The following is a 20,872-nucleotide window of genomic DNA, read 5'->3' as shown; positions in this document are numbered from 1 at the left end:
GGGGTACGTTTGCAAAGAGTGATGAGGGGGATAACAGTAGATCGCTTGCACAAGCTGAACACTAAGAATGTGGCAATGCCTGCCTGGAATATGAAAAGATTAATCAGCATTGTGCAAGCATGGATTTGATTCGATATTGGACAAGCGGAATCAAGATTCTAAGCAAGAATGAGTCGAACACCATGATCGGGAGTGAAACCCAAACCAGAACTGCAGTTTCCTGGAAATGAGGCTAAGCATGGTCCAAAGCAAGGTAGATTTCTTTTCATTTTCTTCGATGCATCTGTTGAGTTTCAGTGAATCTGCAATTGTTAAGTTTGGGCATGTTTGATAGCCCGATTTTGGAAATTCGGTACTTAATGAGATTAACCTTGTTTGATAGCATTGACTTAAAAGACCAATTAAGTCAACAATTCAATTGATCCGCTAAGAAAAGATGTACTTAATTCAATCAAACATAAAAAAAAATGTAAAAATTTCAGATAAGGGCCTGAAGTGCTATTATTTTCTCAAATAAGGACTTGAAGTGATATTATTTTAAATAAGAGTCCAAAATGTCCTTATTATCTCAAACAAGGGACTTAAGTAGCCATGACTATTTCAAATAAGAGCCTAATCTCGGACCAAATATTCCAACCGATCAAGGGCATTTTCGTCAAAATAAAAATTTAATCGAATTTTTAGTTAAATTAAATTTAAAAAAATAAAAATAAAAGACCCACATTGAGGACCTTGCCAGCCTTTGCTGTTGCCCCATTGGCGGTGGGGCGGCGACTGCAGCCCTCCCTCCTGCTTGTGTTTGCTATCATTTTTTTTTTTGTTCACTTTTAGTTTTTTATTTTTTTAAAAGGAAAAAATAAAGAAAAAATTAAAACCGATGAGTCGAGGCTTTTTTGAGACCGATAAGGCCATTTCGGGTTTTTATTTGAAATAATGTTTATTTCAAGTCATTATTTAAAATAGAGGATATTTTATGCCCTTATTTGAAATAAGGTCAACGTTAGACCCTTATTTGAAAAAAAGAAGCCACTTTGGGCCTTTTTTTCAAAATTTTCCCTAAAAATAATTTATAGCAATTAAAAGCTATCAGTCAAGATCGTTACCTTGTCTTGTATGAAACCTTGCCAACAATTCGGCAAATTTCAGTGGATTAGGAGGCTTACAAATATAGACTTAAGACTTTGGAAGAGTATTTGAAAGAGCAAAAACAGAGAGCTCATGCTTTTTATAGTTGACTAGTGATAAAACCAATGGAGAATTGCACGTGATTTTTTCAGCCTTTGTTTTTCCTAAGATTAATAAATTAGTATCATGAATAACCTTTCAATAAGTTTCCAAAATAATATAGATGAGCGCATGATTCGCATTTTTTTTCCTTCTGTTTTTGTCCAAAAAATATTTGGTATTTTGCAATAATCGATCATTTTTAAATATTGCCGAGATGAGTGGATATGCATTGAGCATATTGTCTTCTAATCTTTCGAAACAAAAAGTACGCAAATGCATAAGGCATCTTTAAAAAAAATTCGAGACATCACTTGTTTAAATTGATAATTAAGGGAACTGAATGTTGCTAATGACTCACTTTTCTTGAGATATATGACCATTATCTTGTATTATAATTTTGGAAATTTATAGATGACTTGACAGACATCGCCAGATTAAGATAGGATTGTTGAAAACAATTTGGGGCACGAATCCCAGTTACTATGAAACTCACTTTATTCATATCACATCAAGAAATCGACACTAAGTGCACATTAGATAAAAGTTAAACTAAATATAAGTAGATAAACATTTGTTCCACAAGCACGATTAATGCAAACTCAAATATGCTAATATCATGTCGAGGTCAAGTTGTATTCTCATATAGTGTACCTCAAATATAATTTCTCGGGTTAATGAATGTCATGTGCATGAAAATTTATAATCCTTGGACGTATCCGTACGATGAGGAAAGGAGTATGGAAAAAAGGATTGTTAAAAATAGTTTGATTGTTGAAATGAGAAAAAAATGGCACAAATGGTCAATGAACTTTGGCTGAACATGTAATGTGATCCATGAACTTTTAATTTATTCACTATGGTCATTGAACTTTTGGTACATACTCAATTTAGTCACTTCACTTTATGAAAGTGTACAATGTTGTCCCTCAACTTGAATTGATGAAAGGACAATATTGAACATTTTTATATAGTTCACGGTTTAAATTATATATGTACCAAAAGTCCAATGATTACATTAAATATATTATATATTCCGGGACTACATTGCACATTGGATTAAAATTTGGGGACTGTTTGTGTTTTTTTTTTTTTTTTGGTAAGTTAAGTATGTATAACTTTTCAAAGCACTAGGTAACAAGAGTAGCCGAACACAAAAACCTTGACCCAATTAGGACACAAGAATTGTCCTAGGGGGTCAAATGTTAGCGGCGCAAAAGACATGGGCAAGAGGGAAGATCCCGGAGGCCAACAAGCGGCCTAACCATGTGGTGCTAACAAGAAGACCGCTAACCAAAAGCACCGTCGAAGAGTCTACAAACTATACGGCAAACCCAAAAAGGGTAAATCGCTAAACGACCTAAGGCAGCCTCAAAGAGGCGGGGAGAGACCCCAACTACTTTGTAACCGACGATTCCAAGGGTATCGTTGATTTCCAAGAGAAAGGCTTTGTCCTTGACCACCTTAATGAGGTGTTTAATCATTTCCGGTACAAAAGGGCCTTCTCAAATAAGATGTCATTCCGCTTGGTCCATATAAGGTGACAAAGCGCACCATGGGAGAATCGGCAAGTCGGGAGAAAAGACCGGCCACCTATGTACGTCATGGCCCAACGGATGTGTTCTTGCCAAGGACGGTTCCTCCATGTTAACGACATTTGGCTGCCCAAAACAAGGCCAAGCTACGTAGAGCACCCAAAGAATAGATGATCCACGGAATCCGGTCTCCTTCGCGAAGGCACAAGTCCCATCGTGATCCCGCGGTTTTGGATTAGTAAAGTCGGTAGGTATGCGGTTGAGAGTGACTAACCACATGAGAAAGGCGTGACGCGAGTAATGTCCGGTCCCACACAAAGAGTGCCAAGGAGCCCTTTGGACTGATGAAGTCCCAGGACGCCACCAGAAAGTACCGACGGGTGGGCTTGCCGGTGAGTATGTCATCTCCATTGTCATTGAAAGAAGGTGCCGCTCCGCCCACCCCAAAATGGTATTCGTGAGTCCACGGTGGCCAATCCGAGTCATAAAAGGAGCGCCTGTGGCTTCATGCGGTATCCTGGAACGGTAGATATCCCTACTAGAAAAGAGCCTGAAGAGGGGGCCTTTGTCGTGCCACCAATCGTACCAGAAAGCCGTCGTACGTCCATTTCTTAACTTCCATCGGAATTGTGAAGAGAAATCCACGCGGAGGTCGAGTATCTTCTTCCATGTCCATGATGGGGACTGTTTGTGTTACTATCCATTGAAATAAAGAATGGGATTAGTGAAGATGAGTGTACCATTGAAATGTTATATCCTTCTTCATGTGAGGTTAAATTTTTGTCTACCTACCAATTTTAGTGTATTGAGATTTGCACGACAAAGTCTCGGAAAAAGTTCTGACTGAATGGCGATCGAAAGCTTGTTCGACGAAATTGTAGAACTCGATAGGGATGCGAAAAAGGAACTGCTCAGATTTGACGAACCAACTGATTCTAGACGGTTTTCGAGGGCACCAATCCAGTTCCCAATTCCATAAAATTGGAATGGGTGAATTTCGAGTATACATGGATGTTGAGTCAATCTGTTGACTTGTTGATCATGAAAAGTTGCATATCCTTTTAAGATAGTTTGTGGCCACCGGTTCCTTTGATCCACCCAAAACCGGATTGGACCGGTCGGTTTGGTCCAGTTCCAAGACTAGATAGGCCAATTTTGGGTTCTAAAACTTAAAAACTAGCCTCTCCGGTCCGATTCCTAGGGTGAGAATCGGCTCACCCAGGAGCCGCTCACTCTTGGAACTCGATGCATAAAGGAAACAAAGGCTCGAGTCTCCAAGGTCTACAGTGACCATGGTTCTCGAGTTCGATGCCCATGGTGAGCGAAATCATAAAAGAGAAAAGAGAAGCTTATAAACTAATCGAGAAGGTACAAATCACCAGGGATGACTTTGAACGAGTTCTTTTAACTTTATGACGATTTCGATATATGAATCTTTCGTTCGTTCATTTTCTAACTTCCATGTACTTTAAAAAACATTCAATAGATGTACCAGGCAACAAGGAAGAAAGAAAAATCAATCAGCGTCCTAAAATGTGGTTAATTACGCCTCGCATGACATAACTATCTATCCACAACATATAATTCGCCATTTGTCACCACTCAATTACATGCTTTGATAATTGGGATATCGACATGTTAGTTGATATATTTTTTTAATTTGGTCAATATTGTTTGTGTAATATACAAATGGAAATGTGGTTAATGTGATAATTTTTACCCTTGGGCCAAATACACAAATGAAAATGTTGACGTGGACTATCGCATTAGTACCATGTCACTACTAATGAGATAAATTAGATGCAACCGATTTTTTTTTTTTTTTTGGCTACGGTGGCACTAGGCTAAGTAGCATCGACACCAACATGCGTCATGCGACACGACACGCCGACACTTCATTTCTCAAAAAATAAATAATTTTGAGACATTAGGATATGTCATATATTAAATGTACATTTTTATATACAAAATAAATTATCATGTATATATAAAAATATGGAGTTATTCTTCTTCTTCGACCCCTAATTTATTGAAAGTATTTAAAATTGACCATAAACGTGTCGAAATGATATGTTGAGATGCTAGATTCGAGTGTCGCTGACGTGTCTAAAGCGTTGATCACATGTCGATTGTATGTCGATGAATGTCGGACATGACACAAAGGCTCCCTAAGAGTGTCGATGCTTTATAGGCAGTTGTCATTGACCACACGCTGAGGTGGAGCGCCTCTAGCTTGAGAATGCGCAACCGGATGGACCACTAACCTTTTTTTTTTTTTCCTTTTCGGATAACGACTCTAATTATACCAAAAAAGAAATTAAAATAAGGTCGACGTGATAGGTTTGTAAAGGTTATTTAAATGAGACATGTTCCAAAATTAACAAACGCGATTGCCTAGAGTTACCACGACCCCACCGCCCCACGCGGCCGCCGCAAGCAGTAAGGGCCGCTAGTATGGGTAAAAAAATCACATAAAAGCTACGCCAACATTTTACGAGGAAAAGAATTAATTTTTACTTTTAACGGAGAGACTAATTTGAATGAAACAAAAAAAAAAATTAATTGAGAAGTCACATGGATAAAAAAATAACGTCTCGAGAAAATTTATATGTGCCCTCCTCGTATTTTTTTTCACGTGTAATTAAAGAAAATGGGAAAATGGTTTAATCATGAAAATAAAGATCTCAATAGTTTAATTGAAGGAAAGAAAAAATCCAAGTCATTCTTTATTCATGAAATTTAGGGGTAAGCAAATTGAATCGAATCGGCTTCGGTCCTTGAGAGGGGCGGTCCGATCCGGTCCCAAAATATATATACACACACATAATTAGAAATTTCAATTAGAAATTTCTTAAGAATTAGTTAACCTAATTTTCCTATCTTCTGCTCGACACTCACTCCTCTCACGGTCCCACCTCTCGCTCGTTGGCATCATCGCTCTTCTCGCGTCTCGTAGCCACTAGTGAGACCCATTGCAACCACTAGTGTCGTTAACTTGCCGCTCCTCCGGCCGCTTTCTCTTCTTGTCTCCATTCTCGCTCGATCACTTCGATTTCGGGTAAAAACGCCAAGTGATCAATCCCTCTACTTTGATTATCCTTTCTTTCCCGCAATATCTATGTTCTGAGTTTTCAGTGATTACGTGTGGCGACTTCTGGATGCTTGATTCTTTCTAACTCGAGGAGAATGACACATGATCACAATCCTATTTCAGTTGTTTTAAGTGTTTTTCTTATTAATTTAGTCTTTTCTCATTATTTTAGAATTATGAGTACTCATGTGATGATTGTAGAATGATCATATATATGTTTCATTAGATGATTAAGATTGGAAGTTATTAATTTAGATTTAAGAGTTGTATTTCTATAAGCAGCTGATGTTAGCTGTCTCACATGATCGAACCGAGATCAAACTGGACCACCAACCTCGATTTAATCTGGTGCCGTCCGATCTTCGATCCTGAAAATTTGGAGACCGGGACGACCGGTCTAGTCTCCAGTGCCATGCACACCCCTTGTCGTGTACCGGTTACATCACTCCCCTCAGATCCCAGCAACTTCACATTCTCCGAAGATACCAGAAATTCCAGAGAGAGAGAGAGAGAGAAGGATGGTAGAAGGAGGACGAAGGTGCTCGAGACCCGGATCGAAGACCTGAAGGGCGACCCTCGATGCTTCCTGGAATCGGATGCTCTTGTCTTTTCCCGCAGGAATCGGCTCGCGGTGACCCTCCTCGCTTCTCCTGTGGAGTCGCGGAATCGCCATCGGTGCTTCAATCTGCTTTAGACCGAGTTCCTCTTTTTCCGAAATGGAATCGATCGGGGAGATGGATGTGAATAAGCGGCGAAGGGTGAGCCGTGGCCAGGACAGACCGGCGGCCGGTGTTTGGCTCCGCGAGATCGGCGAGCTCAGTAACAGGAACTTTTCGTACCGGCACAGGGCTTCGGAGGTCCGATCATTGATGATGCGATCTAGTTTTGCCTCTCTCTTTTCGTTCTTGTTCTTGCCAGTTCGATTGAGCCCTTTTTTGGGTTTTGTTGCTGTAGTTAGATTGCCTTTCTGAATGCTCTTGTTTTTTATTGTCGCGACGAGGGTTGGATTGACTCGTTTAATCGGATCGTTCTTTCAAGAGATTGGAGATGCTGCTGCTGGACAGTGTTGTTTTCAGAGTCAGTGTTGTCAGTTCCCTTTGACATGCTGTGTTAAGCGCTCGGAACGAGCTTGATTAAGCGCACAGACAAGATGTTCACTTCCTCCTGGTTGTCATTATAGGCTTCTTGTTGTGTGGCTGTGCGTGTGCTCTTGTTCTCTAAGAGCCTAAATTTTGAGAGTTAAACTGAAATCTGGGAAATTTATTCGTTAGTCCGTAGATTCTATAGGCAGATGGGCAAATAGGCGAAAGACCAGAACGAAAGCTGGTAAGATTTGATTAGGACGTTCAATTTTTACTAAGATATTCATTTCTTAGAGGATTCAGCTATAGTAAGGTTATTCATATTCCTCAAAGTTTGATGGAAGGGGAAGACTTTGTGCAATAGACGAGCATCTGCATAAGAGGGAGACTCCTGCTCTTTTAACCCTTCATCACCAACCCCACTCACGATAAGCTGAGCCTTTGCTGTTGTGTTAATTTTTATTACGGTGATGAAAAGTTGATTCACTTTTCTTGTTTCTTTATATTTCAGGATCTTGTGTTGCGGTTCCAGATCTACAGGAATCTAAAACATCATAGGGGTTGTGTGAATACCATCAGCTTTAACTCAAGTGGTGACATCCTGGTCTCTGGTTCTGATGACAGACTGGTTACATTGTGGGACTGGGAAACTGGAAATGTTGAGCTTGCATTTCATTCTGGTCATCAGAACAATGTTTTCAATGCAAAGATCATGCCTTACACAGATGATCGAAGTATTGTCACTTGTGCTGCAGATGGACAGGTATGGTTCTCTTGGGATGCAAAGCATCCTTTGCGACGACCAGTGCAATATCCCCTTCTAAATTCTTTTATGTTAGTGGTTGGTAAAAGCAGCGGTGTTTTTTGTGATTTGCACTAATCTTTTAGGCATAAGGTGCCGAGGTTTATTAATTTGCCTCGTGTTTGACACTCTTTTTACATGTTTTAGCAATATGAGTTGGGTTGGGGATAGTTGCGTTATGGGCAATTCTTCTGATTCAACACCTCAATTGAATTTAGGTGAGACATGCTCAACTTCCAGAGAGTGGACCTGTCAAGACGTCTTTGTTGGCCAAACATCAGGGTAGAGCCCATAGATTGGCTATTGAGCCGGGAAGTCCCCATGTATTTTACTCGTGTGGGGAAGATGGGTTGGTTCAACATGTAAGTTTCCTATCCAGAAATCACATTTTGTGGTGTGTTATTTTTCTAATTTCTGATGAGATAAAATCTACTCTCTTGAAGGAGCGGCGATGCATGTTGACAACTATACGTTTTGAAATATTCATGAAGAAAAAATCTTGATTATGCTTTATGAAATATGTGTTTTGGAGAAGGTAAAAATACAAATACAAAGCTGTTAACACGCATGAGGTGCCATCGAACCATTTAATGATCATTCTCAGGCATCTCAAAGATATCTCACCATATTTTCATGGATTTATTTGTTTCCATTTTTGTTGCACTTCACGACATTCAGACAAGTAGTAATGTCAAATTATAAATGGTGTCAATTACAATACTCAAATTGAACATAGGATGTTATTCATACCTTTCCAATGGTTATGCACAGATTTATTTGTTTCCATTTTTGTTGCACTTCACGAAATTCGGACATGTAGGCACGTGTCAAATTATAAATGTTCGCAATTACAATACTCAAATTGATCATAGGATGCTATTTATATCTTTCCAATGGTTATGCAGAAGCATAATCCAATTGACCTGTCAGTTATGTGACATTGCCATTTTCTTCTTTTCCAGTTTGATCTTAGGACTAAGAGTGTCACAGAACTTTTTACTTGCCATCCACTTGATAGGGGAAGTTACATGCCGGTCATTCAGTTAAATGCTATTGCAATTGATCCAAGGAATCCAAATCTCTTTGCAGTTGCTGGGTCAGATGAGTTAACCCGACTTTATGATATCCGTAAACATAAGTGGGATGGATCTACGGACTTTGGCCAACCTGCCAATTACTTCTGTCCTCCACATTTGGTTGGTGATGAACAAGTTGGAATAACCGGCTTAGCCTTCTCTGATCAGAGTGAGCTTCTGGTCTCTTACAATGATGAATTTATATACCTCTTCACTCAAGACATGGGATTAGGTCCTGATGCAGTTACAAGTGAGGCGGTAGCATCTTTATCCAATACAGATCTTAGGGAAAAAGTTAATCCCCAAGTTTATAAAGGGCACAGGAACTGTGAGACTGTTAAAGGTGTGAATTTCTTTGGTCCTAAATGTGAATATGTGGCAAGCGGGTCTGACTGTGGGAGGATATTCATTTGGAAGAAACAGGGTGGAGAGCTCATTCGTGTCATGGAAGCAGATGAGGATGTGGTAAACTGTGTAGAACCTCATCCTCATGAAGTAGTATTGGCGAGCAGTGGACTTGAAGATGATGTTAAGATATGGACGCCAAAGGCTATTGAAAAAGCTACACTACCCACCAATATCCAACGGGTATGGCTCATCCTCAGAAATTTTTTTCATAGCCTATCAGGGACGACATTGGTGATATTAATATCTTGCTGCCTTTTTTACTTTAGGGAACTTGAAGTCAATTTCAAAATGTAGTATGCTTGATGATATTCTCATAATACTTTGCTTCATTAATATAGACAATGGGGCCAGAAAATTGCAGATCATTTCTCACATGTTGGCACATGTGTACAAGAAACTCTGTGTCATGAAACCTCAAAGTGTTTGCAGTGTTTTTATTAGAGGACGGGGAATCATTATGTGTGATTTCCCGATCAGTTCAGATATCTGCAAGAAATGAGGCTTGGTTGCTTGACTGTGCACCTATTTCTTTTTCTCTTTGCTCTCCTTGCCTTTTCCTCTCCCTTTTCCACCTTCCCATTCCTCTTCTGATTTTTATTTTGAACATGGAAAATGTTATTGACTAAATTTTGCTGCTCCCTTGTGGGGATAGGAACCGTTATGTAATTGCTCCTGCTATCCTCCCTATGCATCCGTGGGTGTGTATGTGCAGGGTTTACCGCCCTTACAATTATTGTTCAAGGGGCAGATATTGTGAAGATATGTGTGGAGCTTGTTAGGACAAATTTTTGCAAATTGATATTTTATTGGCGATCATAGTGATCCTGGCTACTTAATTTATTTGGTCAGTACAATGGTTCTGAAGATTAATGTTAGGGTCTCGCTGCTTTGTTTCTTCAGACGAGGCCGAAGTCTAGGGGCTGGATGTACAGAATATCTTCTCCCCAGGACCTGCTTTTGCGATTGTTTTCCATGGAAAGGCGAAGAACAGATTCGGGAGATAATAGAGATGACTCCTCTAGCTCCGCAACTGGTCGGGATCTCATGGAGTTTATTTTTACATTTAATGGAAACAATCCCAGTTCTTCAGATGACGGGGGCGATGCATCTGGTCCTGAAGACTTCTTTAGTTGAGCTCCTTGGATCGGCTGTCTTGCCTGTTGGGTGAACTCCCTAGTAGCTGTACATACTTGTCCAAACGAAACTGCTTTGGCTTATCTCCTGTAAAAATTCACCATAGACCTGGTACTTGATGAGGGATGACTTTCTGTGATTGTGCAATGAATAATTTATTAAGTGTGGTTAGATTTGGATCTGATGCATGGATGATGGTATTAGAGATGATAAAGCCGTGTCCTTGTGAGGAACGGAATTGCGGGTAAATGTTGTTCTCAGTTGTCGGGGTCGGGGGCGAGAGGGATAACATATCAGTGGAAGACATTCTCTTGTTCAACAGGATAATACACTTCAAGGACACTTGGTCCTAAATCTGCGAGGTCTTTCCACAGCCAACAGAATGGTCCAATGGTCCTAATGTCATAGCATACCTGGATCGAAGTGTCGATCTTCAACCACTGTTGGGGTGGTCGGGACTGATACGACGGCTTCGGCAATGCGGGTCTTTTCCTGCGGGGCTGAGGGTGAGAGGCATGCTATGGACAAGTTTCTTGTGCCCCATGTCCAAGACATGGATGGAGTGGAAAGTATCTTCACCTGGACTATGTCAAAACGTTATAGATGGATACTGGAGCATGTTCTTTCTCAAAATAAACTGGACGGAGCGGGAAGGGCGCAGAGGTGCACGTGCTTTTTCAAATTGTTGACTTTCCCTGAACTTTTCTCCTTTTGTGCAATTGCGTCGCGAATCTATGCACTTTTTTTTTGTTTTTTGAATTGGTCCTCCCATGAAAATTATGAACGAAAGTGCCGATACAGCTATCAACTCCACGCAATTGGGTGAACCCGGCTCGCCTAACCTTGGCAGCAGTCGGCAAGGGCTTGTCAATGGCGAGAAAATTACCCAAAAAAGTGATAAACCTACGCTTGTGCCAATTCAGTGTTTTAGTTGAGCCAATTTTAATTTCAAATTTTTTGACAATTTACCAATTCGGTCATAAACTTTTCAATTGTACTTATTTAGTCCTATATCTTTTGAGAAATTGGCAATTCGGTCATAAAATTTTTAATGAATTATCAATGTAGTCCTTTTGACTAATTTTGGTCGGAAGTCGCTCACGTAGCGATTGTACGTGGATAATTTTTGTTTGACTTTTTTGGAGAAAAAAGAAAAGAAAAACGTACAAATTAGTAAAAATTAAATAAAAATTTCAAAATTTTTTAAAAAATTATGCATGTCATGACTAGCCATGCCATGGCGCCGATTGGACTCATATGTTAGCAATTTACTGCCAAAATTAGCCGAAAGAATTATATTGGTAATTCATTAACAAAGTTTAGGACTAAATTGACACAATTGAAATGTTTAGGATTGAATTGTCAAAATTTTTAATACTAAATTAGATAAATTAAACATTTATGACTGAATTGGTATAAATGCAATAAATTTAAGATTTTTTTTTGTTAATATTCTTCGGTAATGACATCCCTCACCGACTCATTGTGACAACACTACCGCCCCAAGCTACCTTGCCCTTCCTCTTTTTTTTTTAATTTTTTTTTCTATTTTGTAGTTTGGTTTTTTAAAGTTTTTCAATATCTTATCCGGTCAACACATTAATACTACATCTGAGAACCAATTTTCTTAGTCACCACTAACATGAATGTGTCTATCCCATCACCATTTTCAAGTTCAGGGACAATATTTTTCATATACCTTTTGTACTAAATGAAATAAGTATTAAAAGTTCATAAACCATATCGAGCAAATTAAAAGTTCATTGACGATATTACTCATAGTAAGACATGGTCACGGGCCGTGAATCGGCGGTTCCGGTTCGTGGCCATGCTTGAATCGAAACCGGCCTTTCAAGGGGTGGTCCCGATTCCGGTTTGGAACCTCCTATTTCGGACCGGTTCGACCCAATTTTGGGCCATTTGGGGGGGGGGAAAAGAGCCGTTGGCTCTTTTTCCCCTTTGTTTTTTTTTTTTGGCGAGCAATTTCGGGCTGGTTTCGAATTTTTTTAAACCGTAATCAACCGTTACGGTCAACAGGCCGATTCCTGTTATTCCACGGGCCGGTTCCGGGCCCAAACCAACCCATGGCCATGTCTACTCATAGTACTAAAGTTCATGTACCACATTAAATAAATTAAAACTTTTTGGATAGCATTTCACAAGGACAAATATGTAATTATCCCAACAGGATTCCATTGCACAAAAGAAATTCTAGGACATGATTGAATAGTTTGAAAATGTTTAGGGAGTTGTGCGCCTTAATTCGAAGAAGGGATATGTTCACTATAAGTAGTAAAACTTGCCATGAAAGTACAATAGAGTCCTAAAACTTGCAAAAGGTGCAATCAAGTCCTAAAACTTGTCAAATTAGTACAATCGAGTCATTCCATTAACTTCGTCAAATTTGGCTAACAAAAAATACTGACATTGTTTTTGTTTTAATATTTTATCTGTCATACATTGCGATGATGTTACTAAAACGATGTTGTTTTAGTCCAAATATGATATTTAATATAATTTTTATGTTGATTTTTCTCTTGGTTCCAATGTGAGCTAATAGGCCCTCATCTCTCGGTGGCGAGCTCATCGAAAACAGGCGGGAGGGTGTATTATTATTATTATTATTTCTTTTGACATTTAACTTTTTTAATTCGTGAAAAAATTGAAAAAGGAAGAAAAGACAAAAATAAAAATAAAAAAAAATGACAAAATTGCCATTAAGGCCCTAGTTTGAAATAAGTTATGCACTCCATGCCCTTATTTGAAATAAGATTCACTTCGGGCCCTTATTTGAGAAAACGAGAGCACTTTCGGGCCTTTATTTGAAAATTTCCCCATCTTTTTTATTATGAACGATGCATGTGAGTCTAAATATGATTTACTTTATTTCTTTTTATTTTTTTCTTGATGACTACTTACACAATTTAAATGGACCACACTTTTTTTTTTGGGTCGAAAAATGGACCATAATTCAGCACTTTGTTTTCGCATGAATATTGGATTTTGTGGTTGAGATTTTAATCCCCATGACTTTTTTTATGTATAGCTACATTTGTGTTTTTGAAATTGTTTGAATAGGAGCATTTGCGAACATTTGTCGAATTGGTGATTAAGGTTTTTCTGGCGACGGATTTGCTAAGGAAACTCGGATGACATATTAAAATATGAGTAATGTCGCATGTACCAAGAAATTTTTAAAACTTCCTATTAAATCATACGCAAATTTGATTAGCGGCGCTCGAGCATGCCAATCACTGAGTGCCACGTGCATGCTCCATGGGCTTGGCTGGGATAATTGGTGTTTGATTATTTAAGTGATGAGCTGTAATTAACCCTTAAGCCACGATTACGTTTTTGGCACGATTCTTTCTTCCTTTTTCGTTTCGCTTGATTGAATTGTCCCATTCATGCCTAGATTGAAGCATTTTAACATCAAAGTGTCAGAGGGGGCTTGTAAATTGTGAGGAAATTGCAACATCCAGCTATAAAACTTGCGGTGCGAAATTGAATTCAGTTCTAATTTTTTTTTTTTTTGGATGATGCTTTTTTCACTCCCATTGCGGCTAAAACGCTCCCCCCTAGCACAATGTTTTGACAATTTTGACCTTTGTGGTCCCACATTTTTTGGAAGCATTCTTCCTTTTCTTTTTTCGTTTCTCTTTTTTATGCCACTTTCTTCTTATAATTTATTTTTATGCTCTCTCTTTCTAAGAACACTTTGCTCATGTCAATAATAGACAAGCTTTTGGCACCCCAACATTCATCACTGAATTTGACAAAAGAAAAAGAAAAATGTCCGTCACCAGCACAAAAGAAAAGTCTGTCACCGGCACTAGCAATTGACGTAGTTGAAGCCCAAATTTGTATAAACCTATTCCTTACCCAATTAGTCCTCTTTTATATCCACTTCTTCAATTCAAAACTATTGTAAGTGAAAAAACCCATCTCATAGCTCTTCATTCTTCACCCTCATTTCATCACTTTCGCTCCTTGTTATTCATTTTCCCATTTTGCATTGAACACTTTGATTGATCAACTATGAAGATAAGAAGAACCCCCGTTGAAGATTCAAATCTAGAAGCTGAACCTCTCGCCCAAATCCTCATCAAGTTTATCAGCAATGTCTGCTTCTCCACCTTAATCTTCTTGGTCCTTATTGTCACTGTCATTTTTTATTCACCATCACCTACCTGCCTCCATATCCATGGCTGAAATTTGCCCCCTACTCTTACTAAGTTGTCTACACAAACCAAGAGTGCCACATTCAAGAACGACAATCCTCTAGATTGGTGAAGATTTGGCCCTCCTCGCTCTCGCGGTGTCTCTTTCTTCCGTGCCGATCTCGGTTGCCGAGATACCATCGCAAGCTATTGAGAGGGCTGAAGAGGTGATTGTGAACTCAACCCTCATGTCCAAGCCCTTAGGCAACGAGGAGGCTCCGTTGTTTGTTAATTGCTCAAATCTCTATGCCTTTGTCGCCATTAAGAAGTTCCATACAATAGCCTTTAGGTAAATTATGTTCTTGGGTATCGAATTTCAGTTAAGGATTCAAAATCAATGCCTGTGACGTGGCCTAGATGACAAGTGAGAGAGGTGACCACAAAGGAGAGTCTTCTTCCTCTTCTTCTTTTTTTCCACAGAACTAGTAAGGCTTGAATAATTGTCGGATTAAGAGAGATAGAGAGAAGTAAAAAGAAAGGAGGAAAATGGGATCCACGTGAAAAAAAAAAAAGTGAGATCATAACCAAACAAAATGGATGCATAAAAAAAGATGGGACCCACAAGGGTCAATATTGTCAAAATACTTTAAATGGGAGTGTTTTAGCTAAAGTAAGAGTGGAAAAAGCACCACCCTTTTCTTCAATTAAACTAGTATAATCCTAAAACCATGAGTGAAAATACAGTTAAGTCCCCCGCTCAAATCTTGCCGGAAATTGCCGACCATCCTATGTTGCGATCTAACGTGGACTATAATTTACCTGAGAGAGCGCTGTTTTCCTTAATTTTCTAAATTTTCTGATTTCTTTTCCGGTTGAATTTTTTTTTTTTTTTTTTTTGTCGAACGGTTGATTTTCATATAGTGGAAGGACAATGACAGATGAGGACGTTCGCTTCATCGCCAAGCAGCGGTGCGGGGAAGAGAAGCAACCTTCACCCCTTTTTTCTCAAACTAAAAACCATATCTCTCTCTCTCTCTTCATGGAATCGAAAAGCCAATCGTAGAAGCCAAAATTGCCGCAGAATTTCCCCATCGCCGGCCTTGACAATAGACAGGCCGGATATAGCCGAGACGGCTCGCTGGCCATCTATATCTAAGCTTGACGGTGAGCCGTTGAACCTCCAGGTATGGAGGCTCGGCGAGCTTCACAGCCATGGACGAGGAATGGCTGAGCTCGCTGAGATTTAAAAGCTCGACCCATGGCGGTCTAGCTTGCACTGTCGCCGTGGGCTGTCTTCCGGGAAGAGCCGTCAAATGTAGGAAACAAATCACTACGTTAAAAATTTCAGAAGAAACTGAGTGATAGGATTTAATTCCATTGTCGCTTAAAGGTTTTAAGACCACATTTGTTGAATCGAAAGGTTGAGTACTGAGTTTAAATCCGTATAATATAGGGAAAAACGACACAAATAGTCTTTGAACTTTGGTTCAATATGCAATATGGTCCATGAATTTTTAATTTATTCTATATAGTCTGAAACTTTAGCCCAATATGCAATATCGTCCATAAAATACCGGTCAATCTAGTCTTTGGACTTCGACCAAAAAAAAAAAATTCTAGTCTTTGGACTATATAAGTGTTCAATATTGTACTGAACTTGAATTAATGGAAGGATCACATTGAACATTTGCATATAGTTCAGGGACTAACTTGAAAAGTCTAAGAACCACATTGAATAAATTAAAAATTCATGAACCATATTGCACATTGGGTTAAAGTTGATGAACTACATTGAAATGGGATTCCTCAAAAAATGTGGAATTGATTTTACTTGAAAATTGCTAGTATTAAGATTCCAATTCCCCAAACCTAACAACACGAAACTATCAAAAACTCAACTCAATCACCGTCATCGCCACCAAAGCCGCCGATTGCCGCCGCCCATTATCGTCATTGGCCGATCGGCACACTAGTGAGAATTTTCCATTTTCCTAAGGTCAAAACTTTTCGCAATCTAAGTAACTAAAAGGAACTTTGGGGTGGAATCCTCGAAGCCAAATGATGCCTAAGTTCAATCATTTCCACCGCATGATGGTAAAAACTTTGCAGTGTATCAATTACGAGTACAGAACAAAGAGATTTTCAAGGCACAAATAAGTCGAGGAGGGGATTGGGCATGTATTGAAACTTCTAAGTGGCTAGGGTTTTCAAAAAGTTACCAAATCAATCTTGAACGTTTTGCATGATGGCCAATTCATTCCGAACTTCTTTTTAATTTATTTTATTAATGCAGCCCTAAACTTTTGTGTAAAATTTTGATGTAGTTCTTATCACCAATTGCCACCATGAATTGCTAATGCCACGTCTATTTGTCATCGGCCATCCGACTTAGCACGTTGACGTGGACAATTTTACTTGAAACGACGTGATAAGTGCGTCATCATGTGAGTGAATTCTAGCGACAATTGGCTGGAAGGACTATATTGAAATTTTGCTAAAATGTTTAAGACTACATTGAAAAAATCGGATAGTTCAAGATTGAATTGACGTTTGTACAATAAATATAGAACTAAATTAGTAATTTTATCCTCGGGTTTTCTTAAGAACTCTAGAATTTTCTTAAAAGACGATATGGAGATCATATTATTGTATTCTAGGGAACTCCTTTTGTTTTGTTTTGTTTTTTGTTTTGGTCGGATAGGGAACTCCTGTTATTGATGGGCATTGAAAGTAAATAGTAAAATGAGATTTCCGTTGTTAGATTAAGATGAGATATAATTAAAGGAGGTCCTAATTTATATTGTAAACAGAAAATTCCCATTCAGTTCTTATAATTTGAACCAATATGAAAATTTAATTAGCATAATGTGAAAATTTACATTGACAGTTACATACATCATTATATAATTACCTTTGGGCAGAAAACATGATATGCGATTGTATACTCTTCTACATTATAACGATCATGAGAACTTATTTTAATCTTCGTTAATCACCGCCTTTGGGTGCATGAAAAAACTTAGATTAGACAATTCTCAACCATATGCTATGCATGTAACCCTCTATGAAAGAATACGCAATTACCTCCTTTGGGAGTATGACTACGTAATTAAAACAAGAGACAAACCATTACTTTATAAACCATTATTATTAAATCCAATCAGGAGTGCCACTTTGGTGGCTACAACGTAATTGAATTTTTTGAAATTGGGATATAAACGTTATATTTCATATTTACCATATACATGTAATTTTGGAAATTAGGGGCAATTATCCACAAAAATTACATGCATTGTTAATTTACATTAATACACTCAACAATACATGTTAAACCATATTCATGTAATTGATAGTTATGCGTCACATATTTGTATGTGATACTTACATGTGAGCTTGTACCTATATTTCATGAAACCATAGAGAAATACACAGAAATATGCCAAAAAAATACCCCAAACAATCCACGTATTTGGGGTTTCGTTGGTATTTTTCATCCACAAATGCATCAAACATATAAAATAAATATACCACATTGTAGAGCATGAGCATACAAGCACATCAATACATGGAATTCCCCGATCGGACATCCCACGCTCCCTCATGCGCCACCTAAGTCCTCGGCACGTGAGGCATACGCATTGACATCCGCGGCGCACGTTTTCAGCCCTTAGCCGGTTCTTCAAATCGGTCCAACCGGTATTCTCCAGTCCAACCGCTCCCCTTGACCGAACCAGCCAACTAGGACATGCAATCCACTCTGACCGATCATTGGCTCGAGTCAATAGTCAACCCAGGTCGGGTCGGGTCGGGGTCACGGGTTAGGTCTGATCACTAGGTCGGGTCGGATCTACCCCGAACTAAGATAACGCCATGTTGATGTCAGCCCCGCACGTGCCGAGCACGTGTAGGCCCGAGTCTAGCTCATGGGGTGTTGTTGGCGCATGGCCTCCGCGCTCCCGATAGGCAGCGATGCGTGGCTGTGCGTAGCGGCGAGTCCGGTGTCCTCCAATGGTGATCTTCACATGGTTTTGCTCGTCTCGACAAGCACTTTCCGAATATATAATTATTTTTTTTCAATTTTGCCAAAAATAAATTTTTGAAAAACACTCAAAACATGATTCGAGATCTAATATGTATAGGCTATAATACGACATATAAGTTGCGATTAATATCCTTATGCAGCACCCTAAGATCATCACGTACGGATATGTGAATCATAGTTTCATAAAATAGAAGAATTGACGCACCTTGTTTAAGATCCATTTTTCTTAATGCGGAATTGCGACGGTCTGATGCTCAAGAGTTTCTCCTCTATGAACCCCTTAAACATTGGCTTCAATGAGAATGAGACAGCCTCTCACGTATTGCTTTTAACGACTCCTTGTATGAGATTATGTGAAATTAGGATTCGGAGGAGGGATTTGAGCTTTATTAATAGAGATTTTAACCTATCTACTCATTATGGATAAGGCTTATCTCAACCCATATTATCCATCTCCATATCCAACTAGGATTATGAAACCTTTTTATATTTCTTTGTTAGACCAATAATTAATTACAATAACAATTAATAAAGCCCACACAAAATGTATTCTAACAGACTCCCTAAAAAGAACTAAAAGGAGAGAATTACTAAACCCAATTGCGGTTTAAAACCCGACACAAAATCCTAACTCCTCTCATCGATTTTTTCCCGGGAGTGAGAAGTGAGAGAATTATTTTTGTTTTTGCCAATACCACCAGGTAAGTCCCCCAAGACGTGGTCGTTGGGACTCGAACTTGGGACCTTCATCAATTTAACCGTCTAAGGTCTAGACGTCTTACCAACTTGTCCGACGCCTCATTAACTACAAAGAAGTATTTGTAAGTCGTGTGAACCTACAATTATACATATACCTACTTCTTATTTTGAAAGGATTTTAGATGAAACCAACCAAAAGTCCTAATCCTATTCTCAAGTATAACATCAAAAGCAAAGATGGTTGTAGACCGTTAAGCGAAGGAAAAAAAAAATGCTAGTTCTTCGGGATAAACCAAATGGCTTTTTGGGGGAACAGCGGAGTCACGTGAGAGGGCCAAATTACGAAACTGCGAGAGTAACAGGCGAAAGGGCAGAGTGGGCATGACCATGACCATGAGTAGATGGTATGTTTAGTTTGTTTCTTGTTTTTTTTTTTTTTTCTTTTAAAGGTGTGTTAATTATGTACTTAGATTTTCAGTATAATTACTGGAATAATCAGGAAAAAAAACACAAAGGTTTCTAAATTGAGAATGTGCACAAGGAAAGGGGGAGAAATGAGCAAGTTGTGGTCTCCAAGGGTGAGGCGCGGTACTCGCCGCACAGTCGCGGGGAAACATCGAAACCCCATACGACGAGCCGTCGGGCGTGCTCTACCCCCCGGCAAGGAGGAGGAACCCGGAAGTCCCAGAGGAACATGTTCGCCATCGTCTCTTCGGAGCGGCTGGGAATCGATATAGTAGCCGATTGGAAATGGGAAGCACGGATCAGGTCGAGCTAGTGAGAGGAGTTTGAGAATTCCGAGGAGGCTAAACAAAAAGGCAAAGTACAAAAATGCCCTTGAAGCCAGATATTCTTTGAGATTACATAGCCACTTTAACGCCTCTATTTCTATTTTTGGCTAGTGTTCATCATATCATGCTTCTTGCACGATTGGTGTTCATGGACATTAATCCCTTTCAAGGAGCAGTATGACTGACGACTATAACATGACGGAGCGAGAATCTTCTGCAGCGCGTCCACCGCAAAAAGAGATGGTCCGTGGAAAGACGGAAAGAATCGAGCCGCCGACCAAAGCTCACAGTCTCACGTGGCGCAATCTCATCGATGCGTCACCAGCCAATCGGATCACCGGCGATGCCCCCACCATGGGCACGTTAGCAGACAGTTATTACCGCATTGCATTTGTATGGAAAAATTACAAATAATAATATGAAATACTTTTATTTTCTTAAATAAAAATATGAAATAAACATTATTTCAAATAAGATTTGAAAACCCGAAGCAAGTCTAAAGGGTGTATGGCTTCAAGAACATTTTTGTCATTTGATTTTTTTGTCTTTTTTTTTTCCTTTTTCTTTTTTAATTAAAAAAATACAGGCGAGAGGCCCTCTACCTAAGGCCGATGGGGTTGCCGTCGACCATGCGAACCAGAGGCTAAGGCTAGCAGGCCCTCGACACAATCGGGAAAAGACTACTACCTTTTATTACGCCATTGTTAGGTGGAAGGGAGAAGATATTTAAAGAATCTACGTCAGTATTTTTTGTTAGTCAAATTAGGCAAAATTAATGAGAAGGATTAGATCATATCAATTTAATAAATTTTACGATTCAATTATACT

General features: G+C 39.1%; 1 protein-coding gene across 1 annotated transcript; it reads left to right on the top strand.

Moving 5' to 3' along the window:
• Positions 1–6,305: 6,305 nt before the first annotated feature.
• On the top strand, positions 6,306–10,523 carry LOC115726102 (DDB1- and CUL4-associated factor 8-like). Its single transcript, XM_030655826.2, has 5 exons — positions 6,306–6,707; positions 7,444–7,695; positions 7,953–8,096; positions 8,697–9,398; positions 10,119–10,523. The coding sequence occupies exons 1-5, from the start codon at positions 6,567–6,569 to the stop codon at positions 10,350–10,352; spliced, it is 1,473 nt and encodes a 490-aa protein (XP_030511686.1). The 5' UTR covers positions 6,306–6,566; the 3' UTR covers positions 10,353–10,523.
• The last annotated feature ends 10,349 nt before the right edge of the window (positions 10,524–20,872 follow it).

The sequence above is a fragment of the Rhodamnia argentea genome, chromosome 5 (assembly GCF_020921035.1).
Source record: "Rhodamnia argentea isolate NSW1041297 chromosome 5, ASM2092103v1, whole genome shotgun sequence".
NCBI classification, from domain to species: Eukaryota; Viridiplantae; Streptophyta; class Magnoliopsida; order Myrtales; family Myrtaceae; genus Rhodamnia; species Rhodamnia argentea.
The sequence above is the reverse complement of the archived record's forward strand: the minus strand, read 5'-3'. Positions and strand labels throughout refer to the sequence as shown.